The following is a 21,623-nucleotide window of genomic DNA, read 5'->3' as shown; positions in this document are numbered from 1 at the left end:
CACCCAGCTGACCTTACAACCAATGTAAGTATCTAGTGTTCATTCCCGGGACATATAAGTTTTTTTTAGGTACTATATGCTTTTTCTAGGAACTAGTAATAATTCACGTACTTCTTGAAGCACAATAGAAACGAGAAACATCTTCACCTACCTGTTCATAACCATGGGTGGCATGCCCATATTGTTTTGTGCCATTACTTTATTTATGCCTTTTAGGGCCACCATTTTGGCTTTCATTATAGGATCTGTAATTGCATCAAAATCTAAAGAAGAAATATTTCAAAGTTACTTATTTCATAATACTTGGTTCAAGTAACACTAAGAGATAAAGTAACTATCACAAACATCATGTCATCTATAGACTCATAATCCTCATAATAATCACTATTACAGCTTTTCGTACCAGGTAAGGAATTACGAAATGCTAATAACCTTATCCTGAATTTAATCTCATCTCAGCAATCCATAATTGGATAATGCTCCAATACCTGAGTCGTGCAAAAATCAGAACAAGAAGCCTGCCACATTTAAGGGAGACGACGGCAATCATCTAAAGCAAAGCAACTCCCTTCCATCCAAACTTCTGCCAGGCTAATCAGAACGGCTTCCTTAGTAATGCAGCATCATGAACAAGAAACTGCGGTTACTTCCAATACTAAGAATGCCACCAAACTGGTTATCACTTTTAAAAGTAAAACGTGTCTGTTTCTTGAGGGTGCAGCTTGGCAATAAGGACAGACCTACTGAAAAGAAGACCTCTTTGCATGTAAATGAAAACTGGATCCCTTCCCAATAGGACAAGATTGGTAAGGTCTATAGGACAGAACGTCAATCTTACTGTTTAGAACAAAGCGTTCCTTTGACGTGCGTGCCTCCATTACAAATTCTTACTACTGGACGCACTCGGATGTTTTACGGGCTTTGGCTGTTTCCAAATTCATAAGGTATTGGAAATAAGTTAAAGAACTTTATGTGACCAAACTTTGCCAAGCACTTGTCGTACACCAAGGACAGTGGTAAGTCTATTTCTATCGTAATTTCTTGAAATTCATCTTTCAGTGACTCAGAATACATGGGAAGCAAGAGGATGCCTGCCACTTCTGTTAAACCATCCCGTAAGAAAGAGAAGCGAGGTCTGAAACCCAGAGCTTTGAAATCTCTTGATTCCTGGGAGGAACCTAACACTCTTTAACTGCTTTCATCTTAAAGCGGAAGGAGGCACAAACACAGGACTCTCGCTGCTCTGGTCCACGTGTCATTTTAACACCGAAATCCCGGAAGCTTACCGCATGCCACCCTGACGCCCACAGCCATGACTACAAAAGCCAAGGGCATTCCTACCGATGTTAGGGAAAAACGGCTCTGCCCGCTGGCGAATCATAGCTTGCATCTGTCTTTGCTGCTGCTGCTCCTGCCTCTCTTGATCCAGAAGGTCCTGCAGAAGCAGAGGCTGTTCCTCCAGGAGGAGGGGCCTCTCTCTACCCTGCTGGGCTAACGTGGGAGGGATCATCAGCTGCTGGGGTCCAGACTGGCTTGTGAGAGGCACAGTTTGATTCGCAGGTTTTCCGGTCCCAAAACCGTGATTAACTGGTGACTGACCCTGAATGAATCCTGGATTTACCTGCACGCCCTGAGGAAAAGTATGGTTTACCCTAGAGACTACGGGCACGTTAGAATTCATGGTACTGTCCAACATGTGCCCAGGCGGTGTCATTAAAGGAGGCGGCAAACTTGACACGTGACCGGATGGTGAGGCTGGCAGCGTGGGTGGCGGGGACCCCAGGGGCCTGCCGTCCGAGTTATCAGATTTTTCATTAGCAAGCAAACTCGAGAGAACGGGAGTTGATGCGGTTATGCCGCAAGAGTGCATCACGTCTTCCACAGGCAGCTGCGTGGAGCCGCGGACACCTGGGGTGGAGCCAGCGGCTTCTCGGGGGGTTCTCTTCTCCAGTAGATCCGTGTCGCAGGGCTGCGGGACAGCCTTTTCTCCGTCACTGACATCTGTGTGAGCTGAAGCCTGTGAGCTGGGGGTGCCGACGTTGTCTTTACTCTCATTGCTTTTCTCACTTTCACATCTGCCTTCCCCTTTAGAATCCGGAGACAGTACTTCCGTTTTTATCTCACTGGTACCAGTGGATTTTTTCCACGGAGAAGGTTTATCAGAAGGAACCACAGTCTTGTCTTCCTGCTCCTTCGTTTTTGGCTCGACAGACCCACACTGATTATCTATCTTATCATCGATGGGAACATTAAGGTCTAGTTCCTCATTAAACATGCTTTTCTTATCTCCTAGGTCAAGTTCTGGATCTGTGTAGGCAATGATATCAAATTCTCCTGACCTTAAGAGGTCATCCAGGTTGGGGTCATTAGTTTCCAAATTACCTAAAGTGTCCAATTCATCTCCCTTGCCGTCCTCTGTGTCTAGATTTAAATTTTCGAGATCTTCATCATCCAAGTCTTTGACTTCCACTCCCTCGAGGTCTTTAACATCTAGTTCCTTTACAGATGGGTCATCAGTATCAAGTTTTTCTTCAAGACCATCAGAAGACTGGGTGGTTATCTGTAAATTATCAGATGCTGTTTCAGCTGGTGTCGATGTTGACAAAGAGGCCTCTGGGAATTCACCACCTAAGGGATGACTCAGGGACCTCATGACCATAGAAGATGAATGGGCGGGATGGCTTTGGTCTTGCTGCGATGGTGGCACTTGTTCCAAATTTGGATGCAAAGGTAGCTGGGTTGGCAGGCCTTGAGAAGGTCGTCTCAAGGGCTCTGCGTGTCTAGGGCCTGGAAAGTCTGGCCGGGGAATGAAGTTTCCATGTCTTGGATGAGAAGGTGCCTCTAGAACACTGCCGGGAGGAGCAGTGAAGGGCAGCCGCGGCCTTCCGTCGGGCGCCCTGTGCCTCAGTTCAATAAAAGCTTGACCCAGTATGTTATGCTGCTGAACCGGCAGACTCTGTGGTGGAAAATGCTGAGGGAGGCCAACTGGGTTATTCATCTGCGAGTTATTTAAAGGCCTCGGCATGTCTACAGACATCGATCTTCTCAGCTGTGGAGGAGCTCCAGACCCCTGCATTTGCTGAGGAGGTGCAAGGAAGCGCTCCTGACTTGACAGGGTACCATGACTACCTCCTGGAAATCCAAATCTTAAAAAAAAAAAAAAAAAAAAAAAAAGAATTAGAAGAAGTAGAAGTAAATTGTTATTATTAAGTATCATGTTGAATTTACAGTTGGGTTAAAAAGGAAAAACTCTAGATTAAAATCAAATGCAAAATTAATGATACCCAATATAACAACTTAGCAAAACAAAACTGGCACCGTTAGAAAGCACTTACAAAGTATCTATGTGCAAGTAATTCTTGCTAAGTACCCTATAACGTACACCATCTCTGAGCTCTAAAGGCATATGATCTAAGACAACATAACCTGCTACCAAGCAGATGGAATCAATTGTTTAGAAAGAAGCTTAATAGTATTGCAGTGGAGTAAGAGTCTTCTCCTTTTTCTATACCTATGGAGGCTGCAAGGAGCAGGCTGACTGGGGGGGTGCTTGAAGAAGGCTTACAGGCCTTCTGTCCTTGAGAAGACAAAGGCACAGGTATGACGACTGGATAGACTGATCTATGTGCTTGAGAGGAACGACTACAGAGGCATTAAGAGATAAACAATGACAGGTATAATGTGTAAAAATTTAGTAGATGAATAAATTGTAGGATTATTTTTTTTTTAACATTTATTTATTTTTGAAGGAGAGAGAGACAGAGCGTCAACAGGGGAGGGGCAGAGAGAGAGAGAGAGAGAGAGAGAGAGAGAGAGAGAGAGAGGAAGAGGGAGGGAGGGAGACACAGAATCCGAAGCAGGCTCCAGGCTCTGAGCTGTCAGCACAGAGCCAGATGCGGGGCTCGAACTTGCAAACTGTGAGATCATGACCTGAGCTGAAGCTGGACGCTCAACCAACTGAGCTGCCTGGGCGTCCTAGGACTATTTTTTATTATTTACACTGTAGCTCACTCTAGAAAGAACTAAAGGTAAATTATAAGTAAATATAAAGCAGAGCAACAGGTATAACTGAGGAAGAAAAAAAGGAACGTTAAGGATAAGACTGTAACATGGCGGTAGGTATTAGACTAAAAACCACATGTGAGAAAACTAAAAGCACATCGTAAGGAACACTCTATTTTAACATGTTTGGCTCCAACCTTTCTACCAGCCACTTCAAACAAACAAACAAACAGACAAACAAACCCACTAGTTTCACAACCTCTCTCACCGAGAAAAGTTCCTAAAGGAAAACATCCCATCAATTTGGAAATCGCCACAATTATTTACAACGTAAGTTAAAAGGGAAAATTCGGGGACAGGACAATACTCACTCATCACATCACAGGGGGCTTGCACAGAATGTGGTGGTGACATCTTAGAGGTCTGACTGTTGTGATAAACCACATCACTGCGGCCGTAATGTAACCCTAATTCAGCCAATGCTTAATAACCAAGGGAATGTTTTTAGAGTCTATAGAGTTCTCAGAGGTTACGAAAAGAAAAACCCATGACCTCCCATTAGTGGAAAATAACACTGATTATACCTCAAAGGAAATCGCAAAGTGAAAAGGAGTAACAGCCTCTTAAGAGTAACTTCATTTGTCTATTTCCATCTAGTAACTCAAAGCTGGCATGAAACTGAAAGCATTACCTAAATCCGTGAGGTCGCATCCCCATACCAGTAACATCAGGAGGATAGGGTCCACGTGGATCTTTTGGGAAAACGGCGTATCTAGGTCCCAGAGGAGGGACAACAGGAGATCTGATGCTCCCGGGATAGGGGGGCGGAGCCCTAGCAAAAGCCTGGCTGATGCTGTCCGGCTGCCAGTGCTGCAGGGGCGCTGGAAGAGGCCCCGCTACTGCATCCTGGGACCCTTTCTCCTGCCGACCTGCCATCTTCTTCTGCTGTTGCTGCTGGAGAATGATTTCACGTAACTTCTGCCGCTGGATGGAAAGAAACGAAGATCCCTGGGATTTCTGATAATGAACGAATGGCTTAAGTCTTAATACTTCCAAAACGTCCTGCGAAAAGTGCTTAAAATATCTCAACGTTCAAAGTATTGGATAAAACACTAGTCATACTTAACTACCCAACAGATTATAAAAACAAAGTAATAATTTGGATACTTTTTTTTTTCTTGCCACACAAGTATCCCAAAATTGAAAGCTTTCACATTTAAGAGTCATGAAGATCAAAAATTCAAATTTTTGAACAAATTCATGACAACCGAAAATCAGATGCAGAATAAATCAAATTCAATTGTATTATAATTTTACCAATTTCATTTTTCTTCTTTGCAGAACAAATTCCACAGAATAAGAAGATAAACTTTAACATCTGTGTAGAAATTACTCAGCTTAATGAAATGCCTAGCTTTCCGCAAGGACACATTTAAAACATCTACGAAGATACAACGTGTTTTTACCTGTCTCAATTTCTCTGTATCTGCTTGTGACATGTTTACGGTACTCTGCGTCTCAGTGACCCCGGAAGTTGGTACAGGTCCAGGAAGGTGGGAGACGCTGGAAAATTGTTGGCTTTGAGAACTCATTGGAGAGTTTGAAGGCGCACTGAAGCTCCCCTCTGATCCAGGCCTTGACTGACCAACATCATGGGTAACTTGACTTGTTCCAAAAGAGTCAGACTGAGTTCTTGGAGTCATTGGAGGCTGATCATACGCATCCCGAGTAGCAGACGGGGAAACTCGGCTGAAAGTTTCTGAAAGACTAGGTCCAGGTGGCCTAGGACTTGGGGAACATGTATCAGGCGGCCTTATCAATGGACCAGATAAAGCTGCTCCTCGATTTTGTGCTGCTTGCAGGAAAGGATCCTGATTTGGCATGAGGACCGGTCTTGTCATTGAGGACCTAGGAAAACCCTCTGAAATCCTTGGCCTTGGTGCTGCTGGTGGCTGAGAGTAAGGTCTTGGTGTTCCAGGGGGATGCGCATAGGGGTCCGAATGCCTCTGGTTCGCGGCCGGCGGCACAAACAAGTCTGCTTGTGTAGGCGGCCTTGGGGTTGGTGGCTGCTGACTGTAGGGGTCAATCGTGGTGGGCCGGGGAGTTCCAGGAGGTTGAGAGTAGGGGTCTGGGTTGGAGCGAGATGTTCCCGAGGGTTGGGGGTAAGCATCTACAACAGGGCGTGGAGTCCCTGGGGGCTGGGAATACGGGTCCTGAGATGTCGGCCTTGACATGGTTCCAGGCTGGGAAAAAGCCCTTGAGGGATGGGCCAAAGACTCATTTGTTGCCGGATGTGGGGTCAGGGGAGGCTGGCTGTATGGGCCTCCTGACTGGCTGTGAGAAAAGTTATCTCCAGGTCTCGGTGCAAACGCAGGCCTCTCGTAAGGGTCCACAGACAGTCGCCTTGGTGCCTGTGACACCGGCCCATAGGGATCCTGGGAAGGTGGAGGGGGCTGCAGCGGAGCCTTGAAGGGCCCAGGGCCACTGTCGGGAGGTGCGGGTGTCAACAAGGGCCGTGCGTACGGGTCAGGAATCCGCTGTCTCTGAAACACATCTGCCCTGGGAGACGGTTTGCTGAAGTGATCGCTGGTGCCGGCTGCCAGAGGGCCTTTTGCAGTCTGCTCGGCAACCACCGGAGACCGGGGGAGGCCGGAGGGCTTGGGAAACTGGTCGGTCATCGTAGGTCTGGGCGTGTCTGGAGGCTTTGCATAGGGGTCACCATTTGCCGTGGAGGAAGCACAGAAGTCTCTGACTGGGGACGGCCTATTTGCCGTGGCCTCACTCACCGGAGCAGGCCTGGGGACTGGGGGCAGAGGAGCACAGTTTTCCACCAGGGCAGTGGAATTTCTTCTGGAAAACCCGTGGCCCCCAGGAGGTGGTCTCGGAGTCCCAACCATTTTTGCATAAGGATCCACTGGGGAGGGTGGCCGGGAGTGAGCGGACCCAGCTGAAAACACCTGTGGTGAAGGGGGCTGACAGGTCTGAGGCTGTGACAGACTCTCCTGGACGGGGCCTCGGGCCGGGGCTGCAGCCGGGGGAGGAGCCTGCGGTTTCACGAACACGTCGTCTGACGACGCGGCCGAGGGGGCGCTGGGGAGCTGCTTTGGAAACAGGTCCTTATGGAACGCCTGCGCAGGAGACGCGTTCCCGTTGCCAGGCTGGGGGGTCAGGGGGCTCTGTATGCCGCTGCTCGGCGTGTCCGAGCCGGACGGGGCCACGGGGGGCTGCGCGCCAAACTGCTGCTGCTGCTGCTGCTGCTCGTTCTTCACCTGTTCGAGCTTCTGCGTGGCTTCGATTTTGGCTTGCTGCTTGCTCTTCTGGCGCATTTGCTGTGAGACAGGACAGGAAAGAAGAGGCACTCGCGTGGTTAAGGAAGAACGTGACTGTCGCGGGAGGAAAAAAGCCACGGGAAATTAGTGTGTCGGAGGTCACCAGTTGCCAGACCGCGCCCGCATCAGATTATAAGATTATAAACTCCGGAAGAGCAGAGGTGATTATCAACTCCACCACAGAGCACCGTGGCTATGCCCCGGGCAATATGCTACTTGCAACATTTTAATGAGCTTCCCCAGTCGCCTGAAATACAGTTTGCTGAGAAAGGTGGGTATTTTCGCAATGTCTATTTATTTACTTTTGAGAAAGAGACAGAGAAAGAGAAGAAATCAAGAGAGGGGCAGAGAGACAGGGAGACAGAGAATCCCAAGCAGGCTCTGCACGATCACAGGGCAGAGCCCGGCACGGGGCTCGAGCCCGCGAACCGTGAGGTTGTGACCTGAGCCGAAATCCAGAGTCGGATGTTTAACCGACCGAGCCACCCAGACGCCCCAAAGGTAAGTCAACTTTTAACCACGTTTTCAAACTCTGGTAAGAACTATCTTCTGAAATAATGACATGAATTACTTACTTCCTGTCCTCTCGAAAAACAAAAATACAATCTAAAAGCAAATTATTTTAAAAAACCATATACCTGTCTAAATTTCCATTCCTGTTCATGTTCCGATTCTCTTTGCTTTAACGGATCTTTAAAAAGGTCCGAATCAATGCGAGAGCCAGGATCGACGCTGTCTTGCTGTTGCTGCCTCTTCAGGGGATCATTTGACATCTGTACTTTATTAATGCGTAAGGCAGCCCTGTTATCTCTGGCTTTTTGCTTTGAGAAAAGGAGAAGAAAGTTATCTCCCAGCAGACGTTAACATGTTTCGAGAAATAAAACTTATGATGAACTTTCTAAGAAAAAGTTGGGTTAAACGGTTGAAGGGAATTGAAATAGAATCCTTCAGAGCTTCTGGACTCTTGTGCCCAGAAAGCATCCGGACACTACCCCACCCTCTCCCGTTTTTAACCCATGTCGCCTCCACAGAGGACACCTCTCTATCTGAGCCAGGCCGGAGAACCCAGAGGTAATCTGCCATTTTCAACCCTTATCTTCACAGACCCTTCAAAAACGGAAACATCGGCATCCCTCTTAATTTAGAGAAAAGGAAAATATCAAGTCAATCCTCCAAATCTAAACTCTAGAATTTGGAGCTTAGCATTGGAGAACACAACCGAGGAACGCTAAAACTACACTACCACCTTAGTATAATCAAGCTAAAACACAAAGCATTGTCAACACATCAGAAAACGTTTCTGCTTTACCCAATCGTTATCACTGACAACAGGTACCCTGAAGATCAAGTTGGAAGGTAACGGGATATATTTTTTAAAATAATAATGTCCACTTAATATGCTTTACAAGGGAAGCAAGGATTTGGATCCAGCTGACAATCTTAATTTGGCTCTTTGGGAGAAAACAATTCACCACCTGAACTGTGGACCTTATAAAATATCCTAACAATCCCTTGCGAAGTTCATGTTTCAAAAGCTCCTTAAAGGTGTCTAGATATGTCTCTTTCAAGATACAGTCTTGACTAAACCTAACACAAAGAGAGATTATTGTGGAAGAGACTGAGGCACAGTGATGCAGCCTCAAACAGCAGTACTCTTTCAAAGAGATAAAAGAATTTTAAAGTGAAATGAATTAAACATGCCCCTAAAATAACCGATTTCAATCTTCAATATCCTGGTTCTACTAGCTTATGAGAAAACTCCACATCCTATCTCAAGACATAATAGGAAATCACTATAAAAACAAAGCTGTGTATTAGTTGTGCAAGTATTAATATGTGTTTTCTGCAACAGAAAATCTTTATTAACCTACGACAACAAAAGTAAGGTTTGGGTATTGTGTTTAACAACAGGACACATGGGAGGTTTGGTAAATACCACGTAAGGCGCTCTTTCCTGCGAGCTCGCTTTTCTCCACAGCTTGGCAATCTGCTTCACTCTCGTCGTCCAGTCTGCAACAGAAAAGCATGGTCCACACGTTTATGGAGCTGCGGTCAGGACGCATCGCCACGTGGTGTGGACAGTTCAACTTATTCTGGCTGTGTGTTCATGACTGAGTAACTCTTTGTACAGCACAAAGTTCCGGGCATGCAGTAGGCCAAATGAGGATTTGCTGAATGTAGTATGGCCTTATTAAGAATCTCACTTGTAGACTGGGGGAGTTTTTAAATTGAAGGGGCTAACCAGCTGAGAAAATGTTAAGCCAAACATAATAACTTCTCTCAACCATGTAAGATGCTTCAAGAACCAAAGCTAAAAGTTTCGTAAAACATCAGTCCTCCAGAGAAGTCTCTCAATCGGACCAAAAGGAGGTAATCGTAATTATACATAAGCACCTCACCAGCGTTCGTGCACAACAAAGACATGCAAAACCAATCATTCCAAGCCATTGCTATGAAACTTACAGTGTTGGGACAGTAAACAAAATGAAAGATGGGTGAAATCAACAGTGGTAAAAGTAGAAACGATGTTTTTAAAAAGCTTCAAAACCCAAAGAAAATGGAAATCAAGTGACAGGTCAACAGCCTTAACATAGTATTTCATGAGGTTCTAGAATCACACAGTAAAACTATTAAAGCATTGAAGAGAATTACTTAAAAAAACCGTAGCTCTGATCTAAGGATAATTTTTCATTGACACAAAGCAACTCAACAGAACCAGATATGCTCATCTATCAACAGCAAATCAAAGTGTGACCAGTAGTACTTGAAAAAGAGTAGGTATATTCCTTTAACAGACAACCCTGCACTGAGCCACTGATTTTTGTCGTTGTTGGATAAGGTAGCGTTTATTTCTATCAAGATGTTTCTAGACATCTATGGAATCTTCTCACTGTACACAGTCATACAAGATGAAAACTGGTGTTGATCCATGAGCTTCCTACCACAGTCACCGATGGAAACCACCGGCAGGCAGGGCAGCATGACCTACTCAGGGCGGTGGGCAACACAGAGAGCCACACTAGGTGTGAATTACCAGGGAATTCCTCCTTCAGGCTGGGGAAATTGATGTTTGTGTAGAGAACAGGTGCTACTGTTGCCATTTCACCCAGAGCCTCCTCCTTCTCCCATTTCAGCGTGCTTCTCTGGGCATTTGACATTGTATCGTTCTCTCCCTCCACCGTGGGAGCGGATGTCGTCCAAGAGCTGTTAGGATCACTTGCCATCGGATGAAATGCTGGATTTTTATCCCTGGCAGATAATAAATAAGTTTACTTTGTAAATATAAAATTACCTTCTAAAGACTGTGGGCAAGCACAAGTTCATTAAACCCTCTTGTTACAAAAGAGCTACAATGTTAGATCATCTGCAGCAAAGATCCTGATATACGAACGTACCCCTAGTGCACAAGAACTTAAAACAGACTAGCATTTATACAACAAAAATTAATGTTATTTAAGTTTCCATGGAAAATGAAGGCTTCCAATACCTGGTATCAGTGTAAGGGGATTGTGCTACAGTAGAGAAAGTTCCCAATCCACTTCCAGGAGGCAAAGAATTATGTGGGAGGTGAGGATTGGGTCCAATAAGGCCATTCATGAGTGGCATCCGCGAAAACACATCTTCAAAGAAGAAAACACCACTTCAGTTTGCATATTACTCATAAATAATTTTAAAGAGCAGCTTATTTATAAATAACATGTCTAAAAAAAAACTTCTAGCACTATTTAAAAGTAGGATTTGTTTCAATATTAAACTAAAATATTGCGTAAAGAATGACTTTCGGTTATATTTTGCAATATGGTCCCTGTACTTCTGTTTACTTCATCATGGTATACTGAAAATGGCATGTATTTTGGAGTCTGAGAGCTTAACTGTGCTACCCGTTAGAAGCTTAATTTTGCTTCCTGTCGGAAGGGATTCAATCACTATTCCTGTAACGTGAAGGTGTTCCCTACTGTCACAGACACAACGTACGTGGGGTTCTCAGCACAGCGCCTGTACGCAGTTCACTATTCAGTACATATTAGCTCCACAAAAAGGACTCTCCCAGCAAATGCTCCTACATTTTATTAAATAGTCTTTCTCTTCTTCACTCAAAATTTACAAGCAAATGCTTCCTTACATTTTACTCTTGCTCCTGTTGATACAAAAAACCATCTATGATTAAATTGGTACTTGTTCTAAAATTATTTGGAACAAGCAATATTTCATCTACCATTATCAAACAGATGATTATTGCTAAAAATACGTACATTCTGTTTGGGACCTAATTTTCATTACTGGCTTGCCTTTCAGCCCCCAAACACATTTTTAACTCTCATCCCACCCTACGCACAAGCTTCAAATACCTGTCTTCTTTCCAAACAGCCAGTAGGCAAACCATAAGACCCTTCCTCTCCTAAAGCATGTAACTCCAACCTTGACTATGATCTACTGTTCCGAACAATTTAGGAATTAGCCAACTGTCCTTATCCGAGCAGTTTTCTGTACCTTCAAAAACCTCCTCCCAAATTAGAGACATACTCTGAAATAATAAACACAAGGCCTCCGTTGCAACAGCCAGAACACTACGAGATCCACTTCACCCATCACCCATCAATCATACAAATGAAAATACAGTGACAGAGTTGGCTAATACTTGGCCCGGCTGGTATAATGGTAGAGTACTCCTAACAATCACTTTGCCATACCATTAGAAAAAGGAGGGGAGCCTGGGTGGCGCAGTCGGTTAGGCGTCCGACTTCAGCCAGGTCACGATCTCGCGGTCCGTGAGTTCGAGCCCCGCGTCAGGCTCTGGGCTGATGGCTCGGAGCCTGGAGCCCGTTTCCGATTCTGTGTCTCCCTCTCTCTCTGACCCTCCCCCGTTCATGCTCTGTCTCTCCCTGTCCCAAAAATAAACAAACGTTGGGGAAAAAAAAAAAAAGAAAAAAAGAAAAAGGAATAACCAAGAACAGTGTCTCACCCACATGTTTTACACTGCACGATGATGTCCTTTCACCTACCAGACCCTCTGACTAGAACAACACTCTACTCTACAGAGTTCCAGGTCCTATGTGTGAGGATACTGTGGCTGGTCACCTGCAGGATTTCAGGATTTTGTCTCCAGGACTTCCTAAGAGCTATCTGACTTCCCAGTTAGGGCTTGTTCTCCTACATGGCAGAGCTGGGCCCACTGGATCAGAACTCCACAGCGACAAGTGTCCCAGTATATCTATATTCATGCCAAGGATAAGATTAAGGAACAACGTTTCTGTTTTTATTCAAAGGAGAATGCCACCTCTATTTTCAACTTCACTGAAAAGTAGGTTCCATTAAGGGATATGAGATTTCACTGAAAAATGTCAACCATCTTGGGGCGCCTGGGGTGGCTCAGTGGGTTAAGCGTCCGACTTCAGCTCAGGTCACAATCTCACTGTTCATGAGTTCAAGCCCCATGTCGGGCTCTGTGCTGACAGCTCGGAGCCTGGAGCCTGCTTCGGATTCTGTGTCTCCCTCTCTCTCTGCCCCTCACCTGCTCACGCTCCATCTCTCTCTCTCTCCCTCTCTCAAAACTGAATAAATATTTGAAAAAGAAAAATGTCAAAACGTCTTTCATGTAATTAGCATAAACAAAAGTTTCTTTATTGGTAATGAGAATGTGATCCATGTCTGTCATCACTATCTTAAGCACAACATGGCCATATTGAAACTTTTCATAATAATAATAGCTTATCAAGCCCTTCGTTATATGCCAAGCACTGTTCTGAAAGCTTTACACATATTAACTCTTTGATCCTCATAATAACCCTAGGAGCCTAGGGTTATTACAGGTAGCACCAGGGAAGCAAAGACCTAGAAGTTAACTTGTTCGAGGACACATAAATGCAAAGCATTTCTCATTATTGTTATTTTAATTAAGAAGTGTCTCTTTTTCTCTCAAATCTACCATACCCCCCCCCCCCAACCTGATCATCCCAGTTTATAAACGTAACCTCTTTCAAGGAATGAATCATGGTAACAATTGAAAAGCCACTTCAGGGGCGCCTGGGTGGCGCAGTCGGTTAAGCGTCCGACTTCAGCCAGGTCACGATCTCGCGGTCCGTGAGTTCGAGCCCCGTGTCGGGCTCTGGGCTGATGGCTCAGAGCCTGGAGCCTGTTTCCAATTCTGTGTCTCTCTCTCTCTCTGCCCCTCCCCCGTTCATGCTCTGTCTCAGAAATAAATAAATGTTAAAAAAAAAAAAAGTTAAAAAAAAAAAAAAAAAAAGAAAAGCCACTTCACTTAACCTTCAGTGAAAGTGATTTCAAGTTAGTCGATCTCAATCTTCTCGAAATCTCCCTTCTCCATTTTCTGACCTTCTGGATTACTGTCCACACGTTACACTCTGGCACCCTTTCTTACCCTCCCATCGAAGTCACCCCACTGAGGATTACCAACAATCTTAGTGTCCAATGGGACGTCTTTCAGGCACTCATCCTACCTGACATTGTAACTTGTCTCTAACAATCCTCATTTCCAAGATTCTATGCTTCTCACTCAGTCTACGTCACTGTTTTATTTCTTCACTTTCACCTAATCCTTGAAAAGGAAAAGGAAAAGGAACACGTAACTGCACGTGTACCACAAGCCAGGTGAGTTAAGCATGTGACTGGTCACGTTTACTTGAAGAGTTCTTCGAGATTCTGTGTGCTACGGCAGTACATCCTCTTCAGAAACCTCAGCCTTCCCACAACTTCAGCTAGTGTCACTCCACGTGCAATTCCTCGATTTTCACCTATAGCCTCGAACAGCTGCGAGTCAGTCCGCCTAGAAGTCAGAACAACGTGTGTGTCCCATTTCTAACTAACAATGGTCTAAAACTAAATTTGTCACGCCTCCACTGCCACCCTCTGCCACACACACACGCACAGCCGGTCTTCGCTGTTCTGGGCTTCTAGTTTATAGCCTGATTACCTGTAGGCAAACCTGGCTCCCATACAGTCTAATTCGGTTTGCGTTCCACGTTTCCTCGTGCCTCACATCCATTCAGTAGCAGACTCCGACTTATTCTAACATCACTATCACTCACGTCCCTTTCTTCTTTTCAACTAGCGTTGCAGATATATTTCCCTAGAACCCAAGTTTTCACTTAGTTCCAACCACAATAAACTCATCAGTACAACCCTCGTGTCAAATTCATTTCCAATACTGACGTCAGAGCTACCTTGCCAAAACCTGTAACCCATCAGGTCATGTCACTGGTGTGAGACCTCTGAGCAACCTGGAGAAGAAACAGCAAATGGCACAGCCTGTCTCACAGCCGCCTACATACAATCTAGACCCAACATGCATTTTCTGCTTTTGCTCCTTAAATGCCACCCACTTACCGCTTCTCCTCTGCTCTGGAAAATGTTCAAGTTGCCATTACTGAACATCTATGTGTCACTCTGTATGTTACCTGATCATGCTTGAAGTTACAATTCTTATTCTTTGAGACATGACTGCCAAAATCTTAACGACTCTTAAAGCTCTACCTGAATTCTGGTCTACTATGATATAACTCAGCTATATACCTCAAAGTCCATATACTGGGATTAAAAACTCTGGACGGGGCGGGGGGAGGGGGGACCATTAATCTTTGCATTACACATAAGCAACCAACAAAACAAACAAAGGCATCCCCTCAAAACCTTTCAAAAATGAGCCTATACTGTTAAAAGCATTTAAATAATGACGGTAAGATCTTTTCTTTAAAAATGCATCTTTAACTGATTTGATTTCTAAAATATAGACTTTGCATTTCAGAAAACATGGAGATTTTTTTTTTTTTTTAATAAGTTGAGAAGAGAAATATTGAAGTGTTGCATTTCCAATCATTAAGAAAGCACATGGGAACAATTAAGACAAGAAGCGCTTGTGATGAGTCTGTTTTATCCAAATGTAAATCACATGTTTAGTCTAGCAAAAATCAAGGTAAACTTATGTTTAGAGGCTAAACTAGCAGTAACTAAAATATTTTAATTATGTGCATTATGGCATTTTGCATGTATGCACAAAATTGGCGGTAAAAATATTACATTATTTGCACGTTTCAGCACTTATACAAAAACAGTGTAACAGTTTATAAAAGTATCATTAAATTACTCAATTCAGTATATCATCATGAAGCAGTGAAAACAAGATCTAGAGAATTGACCCTATGCTCAAATCACCACAGACACATGCCAACACAGGATTCCAAACTACCCCCCACGGGAGACTCCCACACCTGCCACACCATCTCTTCCCCTCACTCTACAAATTTTAAATCTAGGCTATCCAATTTCAGCTCTCCAGAAACATGGAGAAATTCAACCCTTAAGTCTTATGTGGCAACTAGTTACAAGCAGGTCGAAGAAAACAGATCAAAGTAGGCAGATTTGTACAAAATGAGAAATTTGGGGGCACGTGGGTGGCTCAGTCAGTTAAGTGTCTGACTCTCGACTTCGGCTCAAGTCATGATCTCACAGTTCAGGAGACTGAGCCCCAGGTCAGGCTCTTTGTTCACAGTGCAAAGCCTGCTTGGGATTCTCTTTCTCCTTCCCTGTCTGCCCCTCCTTAACTCTCTCAAAATAAATAAATAAACTTAAAAAAAAAATAATGTGAAGTTGACAGTAGACTGAAAGGTCAAGGATTTACTCTGAACGGATGTGCTGAACACATGTTCTGTGGCGAACTCCACAGAGATGAGGACAGATATGGCCCTAGCCTTCAGACAGTTCACAATCTAAAGGGAAAACCGTAATTACCCAAACAAATATCTATGTTTGTGCCACACACTGCAGTGAAAAGCATGGGGCTGGGTGAGGAGGTGGAGATTTGCTAACCGCTGGGGAAATGGCAGTGAAAGTGGGACCAGGTCAGTGAGCACAAGGCAGCCAGGTGGAGGGTCATTCTCCAAACGTGTGTGCAGGAAGGGCTAGGCAAACAGGAGCCCAGCTGGGGAAGGGAAGCAGGCAGGTACTCCTCCCCCACGGCCCCTACGGTGAGAAAAAGAATTCTGCTCTCAAAGTGGGTCACGGATTGCCAGAGAAGTTCAGGGAGGCAGGGGTGTGGCTGAGATCAATTCAGATTATTTTCCCATCACCACAGAGGAGGGTTTTCTCCTATTGGTTCCTAGCCATTGTTTCTAAGGGTCGAGGCCGATCTGCTTTAGAAACGCACACACGCTGCAGAACCGTACTTACGGAACTTTTCTAGAGGTGACATACCCTGGCTGTGTATGGGCAACAGCTGAGGTGCAGGCGGTGGGGGAGGCTGTGCTAGCGGGGTCGGCTGGGCGGTCGCAGGACTAAGCACAGCGGTGAACAAGTCTTCAACATCCTTCCCTCCAAGCTCTGTGAGACAGAATCGTAGCGGTAATGAGATGAAGAGACTACCAAGCCAAAGCACCTGGAATGCCATTGTCAGAAACTCGAAATACAGAACACAAATACCTGGAATTTTATATAACTTTCCAAGAATTGCTCCTAGGATAAAATAAAGAAATAGAAACATTAACAACTACCATTTCAACATACGGATACAAAATAGCATTTGACACAGAAATGATCAGAACAGAAGTTAAATTATAAAGAAGCATGCAGAAATCTTTGAAAATCATATTTACTCATGTCTTTTAGAAAGCCTAGATGTAGGGCAAATATTTTACCATCTGTGACCATTTTGTCTAGCTCAGGACTGAGGATTCCATCTAGCTGCTCTTCACTTAGCGGTCGTGAACTGGGATTGACACTTGGCTGAGGCAAAGACGATGCATCATCAGCGACAGGACCAATATCTATGCCGGCTGGAGGGGCAGAGTAAGTAGATTAAAAGCAAATCCTGAAGAGTCACGTAAAATGCATGACACTGTTTACTGGCATTAATACACGACAATATGATTAAAACAGAGCAATGAAAAGTTTGCAATTCTAAACTAATCAGGATTCTTGTATCAATCTGAATAGTCACATCAGGAAAAATCAGGCACGATGTATTTGTAAACTTAGGTGCCATTTAAAGTTATATTTTCATCGAAGAAAACACATCTCCTGAGGAACAGAAGAACACTCCTGAGTCTGAACGTCCACAAAAAATAAGCACCACATTATTACTTTGGAATCTACAAGAAGATTGAATATACAGTATTCAATATACAGCCAACTGCTTTAACTTGGAAAATAGTGGTTTCAGATGTATAGCTCAACTATCATATGTAGTGTAGGACACAGGAGAGATAGAATCTCACGTAATGAAATGCTCTAAAATTCTCAATGGTTAGTAAACTTTATCCTTTTGTGAGTAATTTCAACTACAGACCATGTTTTGGAAATATTCTGTAGTCACAAAACAAGACATTGCTTATGTTCCTAAAATAACGGGCTTTGTTTCGTATAAATTGGTTTTTAGGCAAAAGTCACATTTACAAGTGGTCTATCATCTACTTTATCACGCTCTCTCAATACTGCTGCCATTAAAAACTAAAATGTAGTCTGCTCTTCTTTGATCCTACATTAGGAATTAACTCTCTAACATGTGGGTAATATTATAAATTACATATTAACAAGAATAAAATCATCCATTAACAAAACAAAACAAAACAAAACAAAACAAAAGAGGAGCTGCTGGTAAAGTCATCCACAGCACAGCACAGCTGCACCATGCTTCAGCTGCCCGCACAGAGGGAAAGCAAGGATGGGTTAGTGACAAATTAGCACTCTAGCAACACGCATGCACCTACAGGCTGTTTCAGCTGAAATCACTATAAAAAAGAAGACTACTTCTAGTCAGCCGTCATCCATTACTCAGTTTCTTACCAAATGGAAAAGGTGAGCTCTCAACCTGGAAAGTGCATAAATCAAGACCTACAAGACCCAAACCAAATAAAATGGATGATTACCACGGGACCGGGAAGTGAGGGGCAATGCAAACAAAAGAAGAAACAAGATACAGCAAGACTGTAGGGCAACAAGCCTTAAGTTTGATGCAATTAGAAAGACAACAGAAATTAACTTGCTATTTCCTCTCCTAAAGCAGAAAAGCTGAGGTAGATCAAATAAAATGATGAGTTCTTTGACAAAGCCAAAACAAACGTTTTTTCAGAGAAAAGACTAAACTTGTTCCACACATACATATACCTCTCATCGTATCATAAAACAGACACTAGACAAATATAGACATATATACCTGAATGATCAACTGATTTTGCAAGGTCATCTGAAATTATTCCAAGAATGTCATCATCTGTGTTTAAGACTTCAGAAATATCAGCTAAGGGGTCATCAGTCGTACCTAAGCATAGCAAGTATATTTTTAAAGTCTCAATATTGTCCTAGACATTACATTCTAAAACACCCTCACTCATTCAACCACTCACTAAATATCTAGACTACACAGAAGCTAAGTGCTAGAATCATAAAAAGTTAAGATTATTACTTCTAAAATAAGGAATTTTTCAAAGACAGCACACGCCAATGTTTTGAATAACAAAACATTAAAAATTAAGACTTTTTTGTTTTGTGACTAATGTATATCAACAATGAAATAAAACTTAAAGATCAATAAAATAAATAAATGCAATAAAAGTGAAACAGAATGCTATAACAAAGCAAAAAAATGCATTAAGAAAGTAGCATCTCTAAAAGTGACATTAGAAAATAAAACACAGAAGATAAATAAAATATGAAAGTCAAACCCATTACTTAGAAGTTTCTTGTGAAGTATAGTAGGTACGATATAGTTCGATGCCTGCTTCCAACTTTGATCTTAATACTGATTAATCGTTCACTTTTTTATCCAAAAAATGTCAGTACCCACAGAATTATGTCGATGGACTATGTTAAAAGGCATTGTTCCAGCCACCAGGAATTCAGAATAACCAAAACAAAGTGCATGCCTACTTGACTTTCACAGAAGGAGTTAATAAATAAATGGTATCAGTATAAATGCTATGAAGAGAACAAGAAGGAAAAAGGATAAGAATAAGATGTGGAGGTGACAAACTATTAGATAAAGTAGTCAAGGAAGACCTTTGAAAGGACATGACCAAGGGTAAATATAAACGGAATGAGGGAGTGATACGCAGGAAGACAGAGCGAATACTCCAGGCAGAGGGAAAAGCAGATGGAAAGACTGGAGCAGGAAGGGTTTTGCCAAGTGTGGCCAGTGTGGTTGACTGTAGTAATGGAGAGAAGGAGTGATAGGAAATGAAAAAGGCAGCAAAGTGAGATTATGTATGGTTTATAAGTCATGGTGAAGACTGAGCTTTAGTCCACAATATAAAGAACGGGAAGTTGGTCGAAGGCTGATGGCTCGCAGGGCACAGGACTGACTCTTACAGGGAAGGTGCCGGCTGCCTGGGGGCGGGGGGAGCGCCAGCAGCATGGGAAGTCTAGGTGAGAAGTGGTGATGCGGGCACCAGAGCCGCAGGGAGAGGGGAGACAGGACATGGCTGACTTTGGGATACATTTTGAAGGCAGAGACAAGTTTGTGGATGGTATCAGGTGTGTGGTGTGAGATAATGACGAGCGGAGGAGTTCTCCAAAGGCCTCTGGACTCATCAGTAAGACAATCGATTAGCTTTAATGATTACATCAGTCATTTCAGTTAAGGTACATCTGAATGTTTTAATCCAGGTCAGCTATGTTTTTACTTTAAAAAGTGGGGAGGGCCCATAAAAAACGGTAAGATTCTAGAGCAAATATCCCTGTAAGACACAAACAGTCTTGTCCCACTGAACAAACACTTGTCAAATAGAATTCATACATACAGAAGATTATAATCTTTCAAAATGAAAACTTGTGTAAATGAAATGCCCAAATATTTGTTAAGGGTTTAGAGAAATAAGCTTACTTCAATAGTGTATTCTCTAGACATTTGAAGGAAAATTCAAGTGGATAATTCATTTAGGGATCGTGTGTGTGTGTGTGTGTGTGTGTGTGTGTGTGTGTGTGTGTGTGTTAAACCAACGGAATTCTACATAAATTACAAGTAACATTTTTTTAAACCACGTTTTCAAAGTTCACTCCACTTGACAAAAGGGATTTTCTATCCTACTAACACATCATTAGAACTGATGGAATGGACTACAATGAACGAAACCCAACAACAACAAGCCGCTATGACTAGTTAAGTTGCCCATTAGACCGTCAAGAGTCGTCCAACTGCAGAGAATGTCCGTGTCGTCTGGGTTCCAGAGTGGGTTCTACTCCAGCCCTCCACACTTTGGCTTCGTCACCCAACCATTCTCAGCGGCTTCGTGAACTTATCCGTGTTTTCTCCTGCTACAATATGCCTTCTGCCCAGCATCAGTTCTCTTCCTCATAAAAACTCAAGTGCAAGTAACTTCTAGCTAAATGGATTTTCATAGTAAGATACCCTTTGAAGGGTCTACAGGTCTTTCATTATGTACTTTAACAATACATAGACATGGATAAGAGCAGCTAGGTACTGAAAACAACAGAATTAAAATGATCTGCCAAGATTAAACAAATAAAAAGCATGGCCTTCAGGTCACTCCTTTAACTTCACTGTTGCTCACAATAAGGAAGATTGGACATCCTGTATGCGTACAAGGGGGTTGGTAAGATTGCTTCTAATCATTTCAAGAAGTTAAAAGACTGCATGTCAACTAGGGTAATGCCAGGTTAATGGAACTGTAACTACTTAATATATCAAAAGTCATCTTTCAGTAAAAGGTCACCTTAAGATTACTTTCAAAATTGAGTTATAAAATTTACTGAGTAAAAACTCTAATGGCAAAAAGGAAGCTTGTCAGAAAAACATTAATTTATAACTGATAGTGAGATAAAAATCTGGAAGTGGGGGAAAGTTCTATGATCACAACTCCTACATGCTGAACTACTTAAGCTTCTAGATCTTTGTTGACATTAACAGTACTTTATAAATGTTATTTCTCGGGGCGCCTGGGTGGCGCAGTCGGTTAAGCGTCCGACTTCAGCCAGGTCACGATCTCGCAGTCCGTGAGTTCGAGCCCCGCGTCAGGCTCTGGGCTGACGGCTCGGAGCCTGGAGCCTGTTTCGGATTCTGTGTCTCCCTCTCTCTCTGCCCCTCCCCCGTTCATGCTCTGTCTCTCTCTGTCCCAAAAATAAATAAAAAACGTTGGAAAAAAAAAAATTTTATAAATGTTATTTCTCATACCTTTTTCTGCTTCTCAATAGTCCCCATAGTCACTCTACCTAGGGTAGGGGTTGTCAATACAGGGCACATTTGGCAACATTTCTGATCATCACGACATCATAAGGACAGAGGTGCTAAGTGTCCCACAGGGCACCACAGCGCCACCCTCCAACAAG

General features: G+C 43.4%; 1 protein-coding gene across 6 annotated transcripts in view; it reads right to left on the bottom strand.

Annotated features, from left to right (window-relative positions):
- KMT2C (lysine methyltransferase 2C) overlaps window positions 1-21,623 on the bottom strand; it is a 288,984-nt gene that overhangs the window by 38,028 nt on the left and 229,333 nt on the right. For 4 of the 6 annotated variants that reach the window (XM_086685705.1, XM_086685722.1, XM_086685732.1 and 1 more), the window contains 13 exons: window positions 18,496-18,600; window positions 18,126-18,173; window positions 16,979-17,116; window positions 16,764-16,796; window positions 16,539-16,664; window positions 10,819-10,951; window positions 10,366-10,580; window positions 9,268-9,341; window positions 7,970-8,152; window positions 5,469-7,331; window positions 4,694-4,986; window positions 1,342-3,146; window positions 152-263 (listed from right to left, as the gene is read on the bottom strand). In XM_086685705.1, coding sequence (XP_086541831.1) covers window positions 152-263; window positions 1,342-3,146; window positions 4,694-4,986; window positions 5,469-7,331; window positions 7,970-8,152; window positions 9,268-9,341; window positions 10,366-10,580; window positions 10,819-10,951; window positions 16,539-16,664; window positions 16,764-16,796; window positions 16,979-17,116; window positions 18,126-18,173; window positions 18,496-18,600 — 5,128 coding nt within the window. Of the gene's footprint in view, window positions 1-151; window positions 264-1,341; window positions 3,147-4,693; window positions 5,020-5,468; window positions 7,332-7,969; window positions 8,153-9,267; window positions 9,342-10,365; window positions 10,581-10,818; window positions 10,952-16,514; window positions 16,665-16,763; window positions 16,797-16,978; window positions 17,117-18,125; window positions 18,174-18,495; window positions 18,601-21,623 lie in introns of all 6 variants that reach the window. The other 2 variants (XM_086685695.1, XM_086685714.1) reach the window with 2 other exon arrangements.

This window comes from Puma concolor, chromosome A2, assembly GCF_028749965.1.
Source record: "Puma concolor isolate L17-30 chromosome A2, mPumCon1.1.hap2, whole genome shotgun sequence".
Classification (NCBI taxonomy): Eukaryota; Metazoa; Chordata; class Mammalia; order Carnivora; family Felidae; genus Puma; species Puma concolor.
This window is presented reverse-complemented; position numbering and strand designations above follow the sequence as displayed.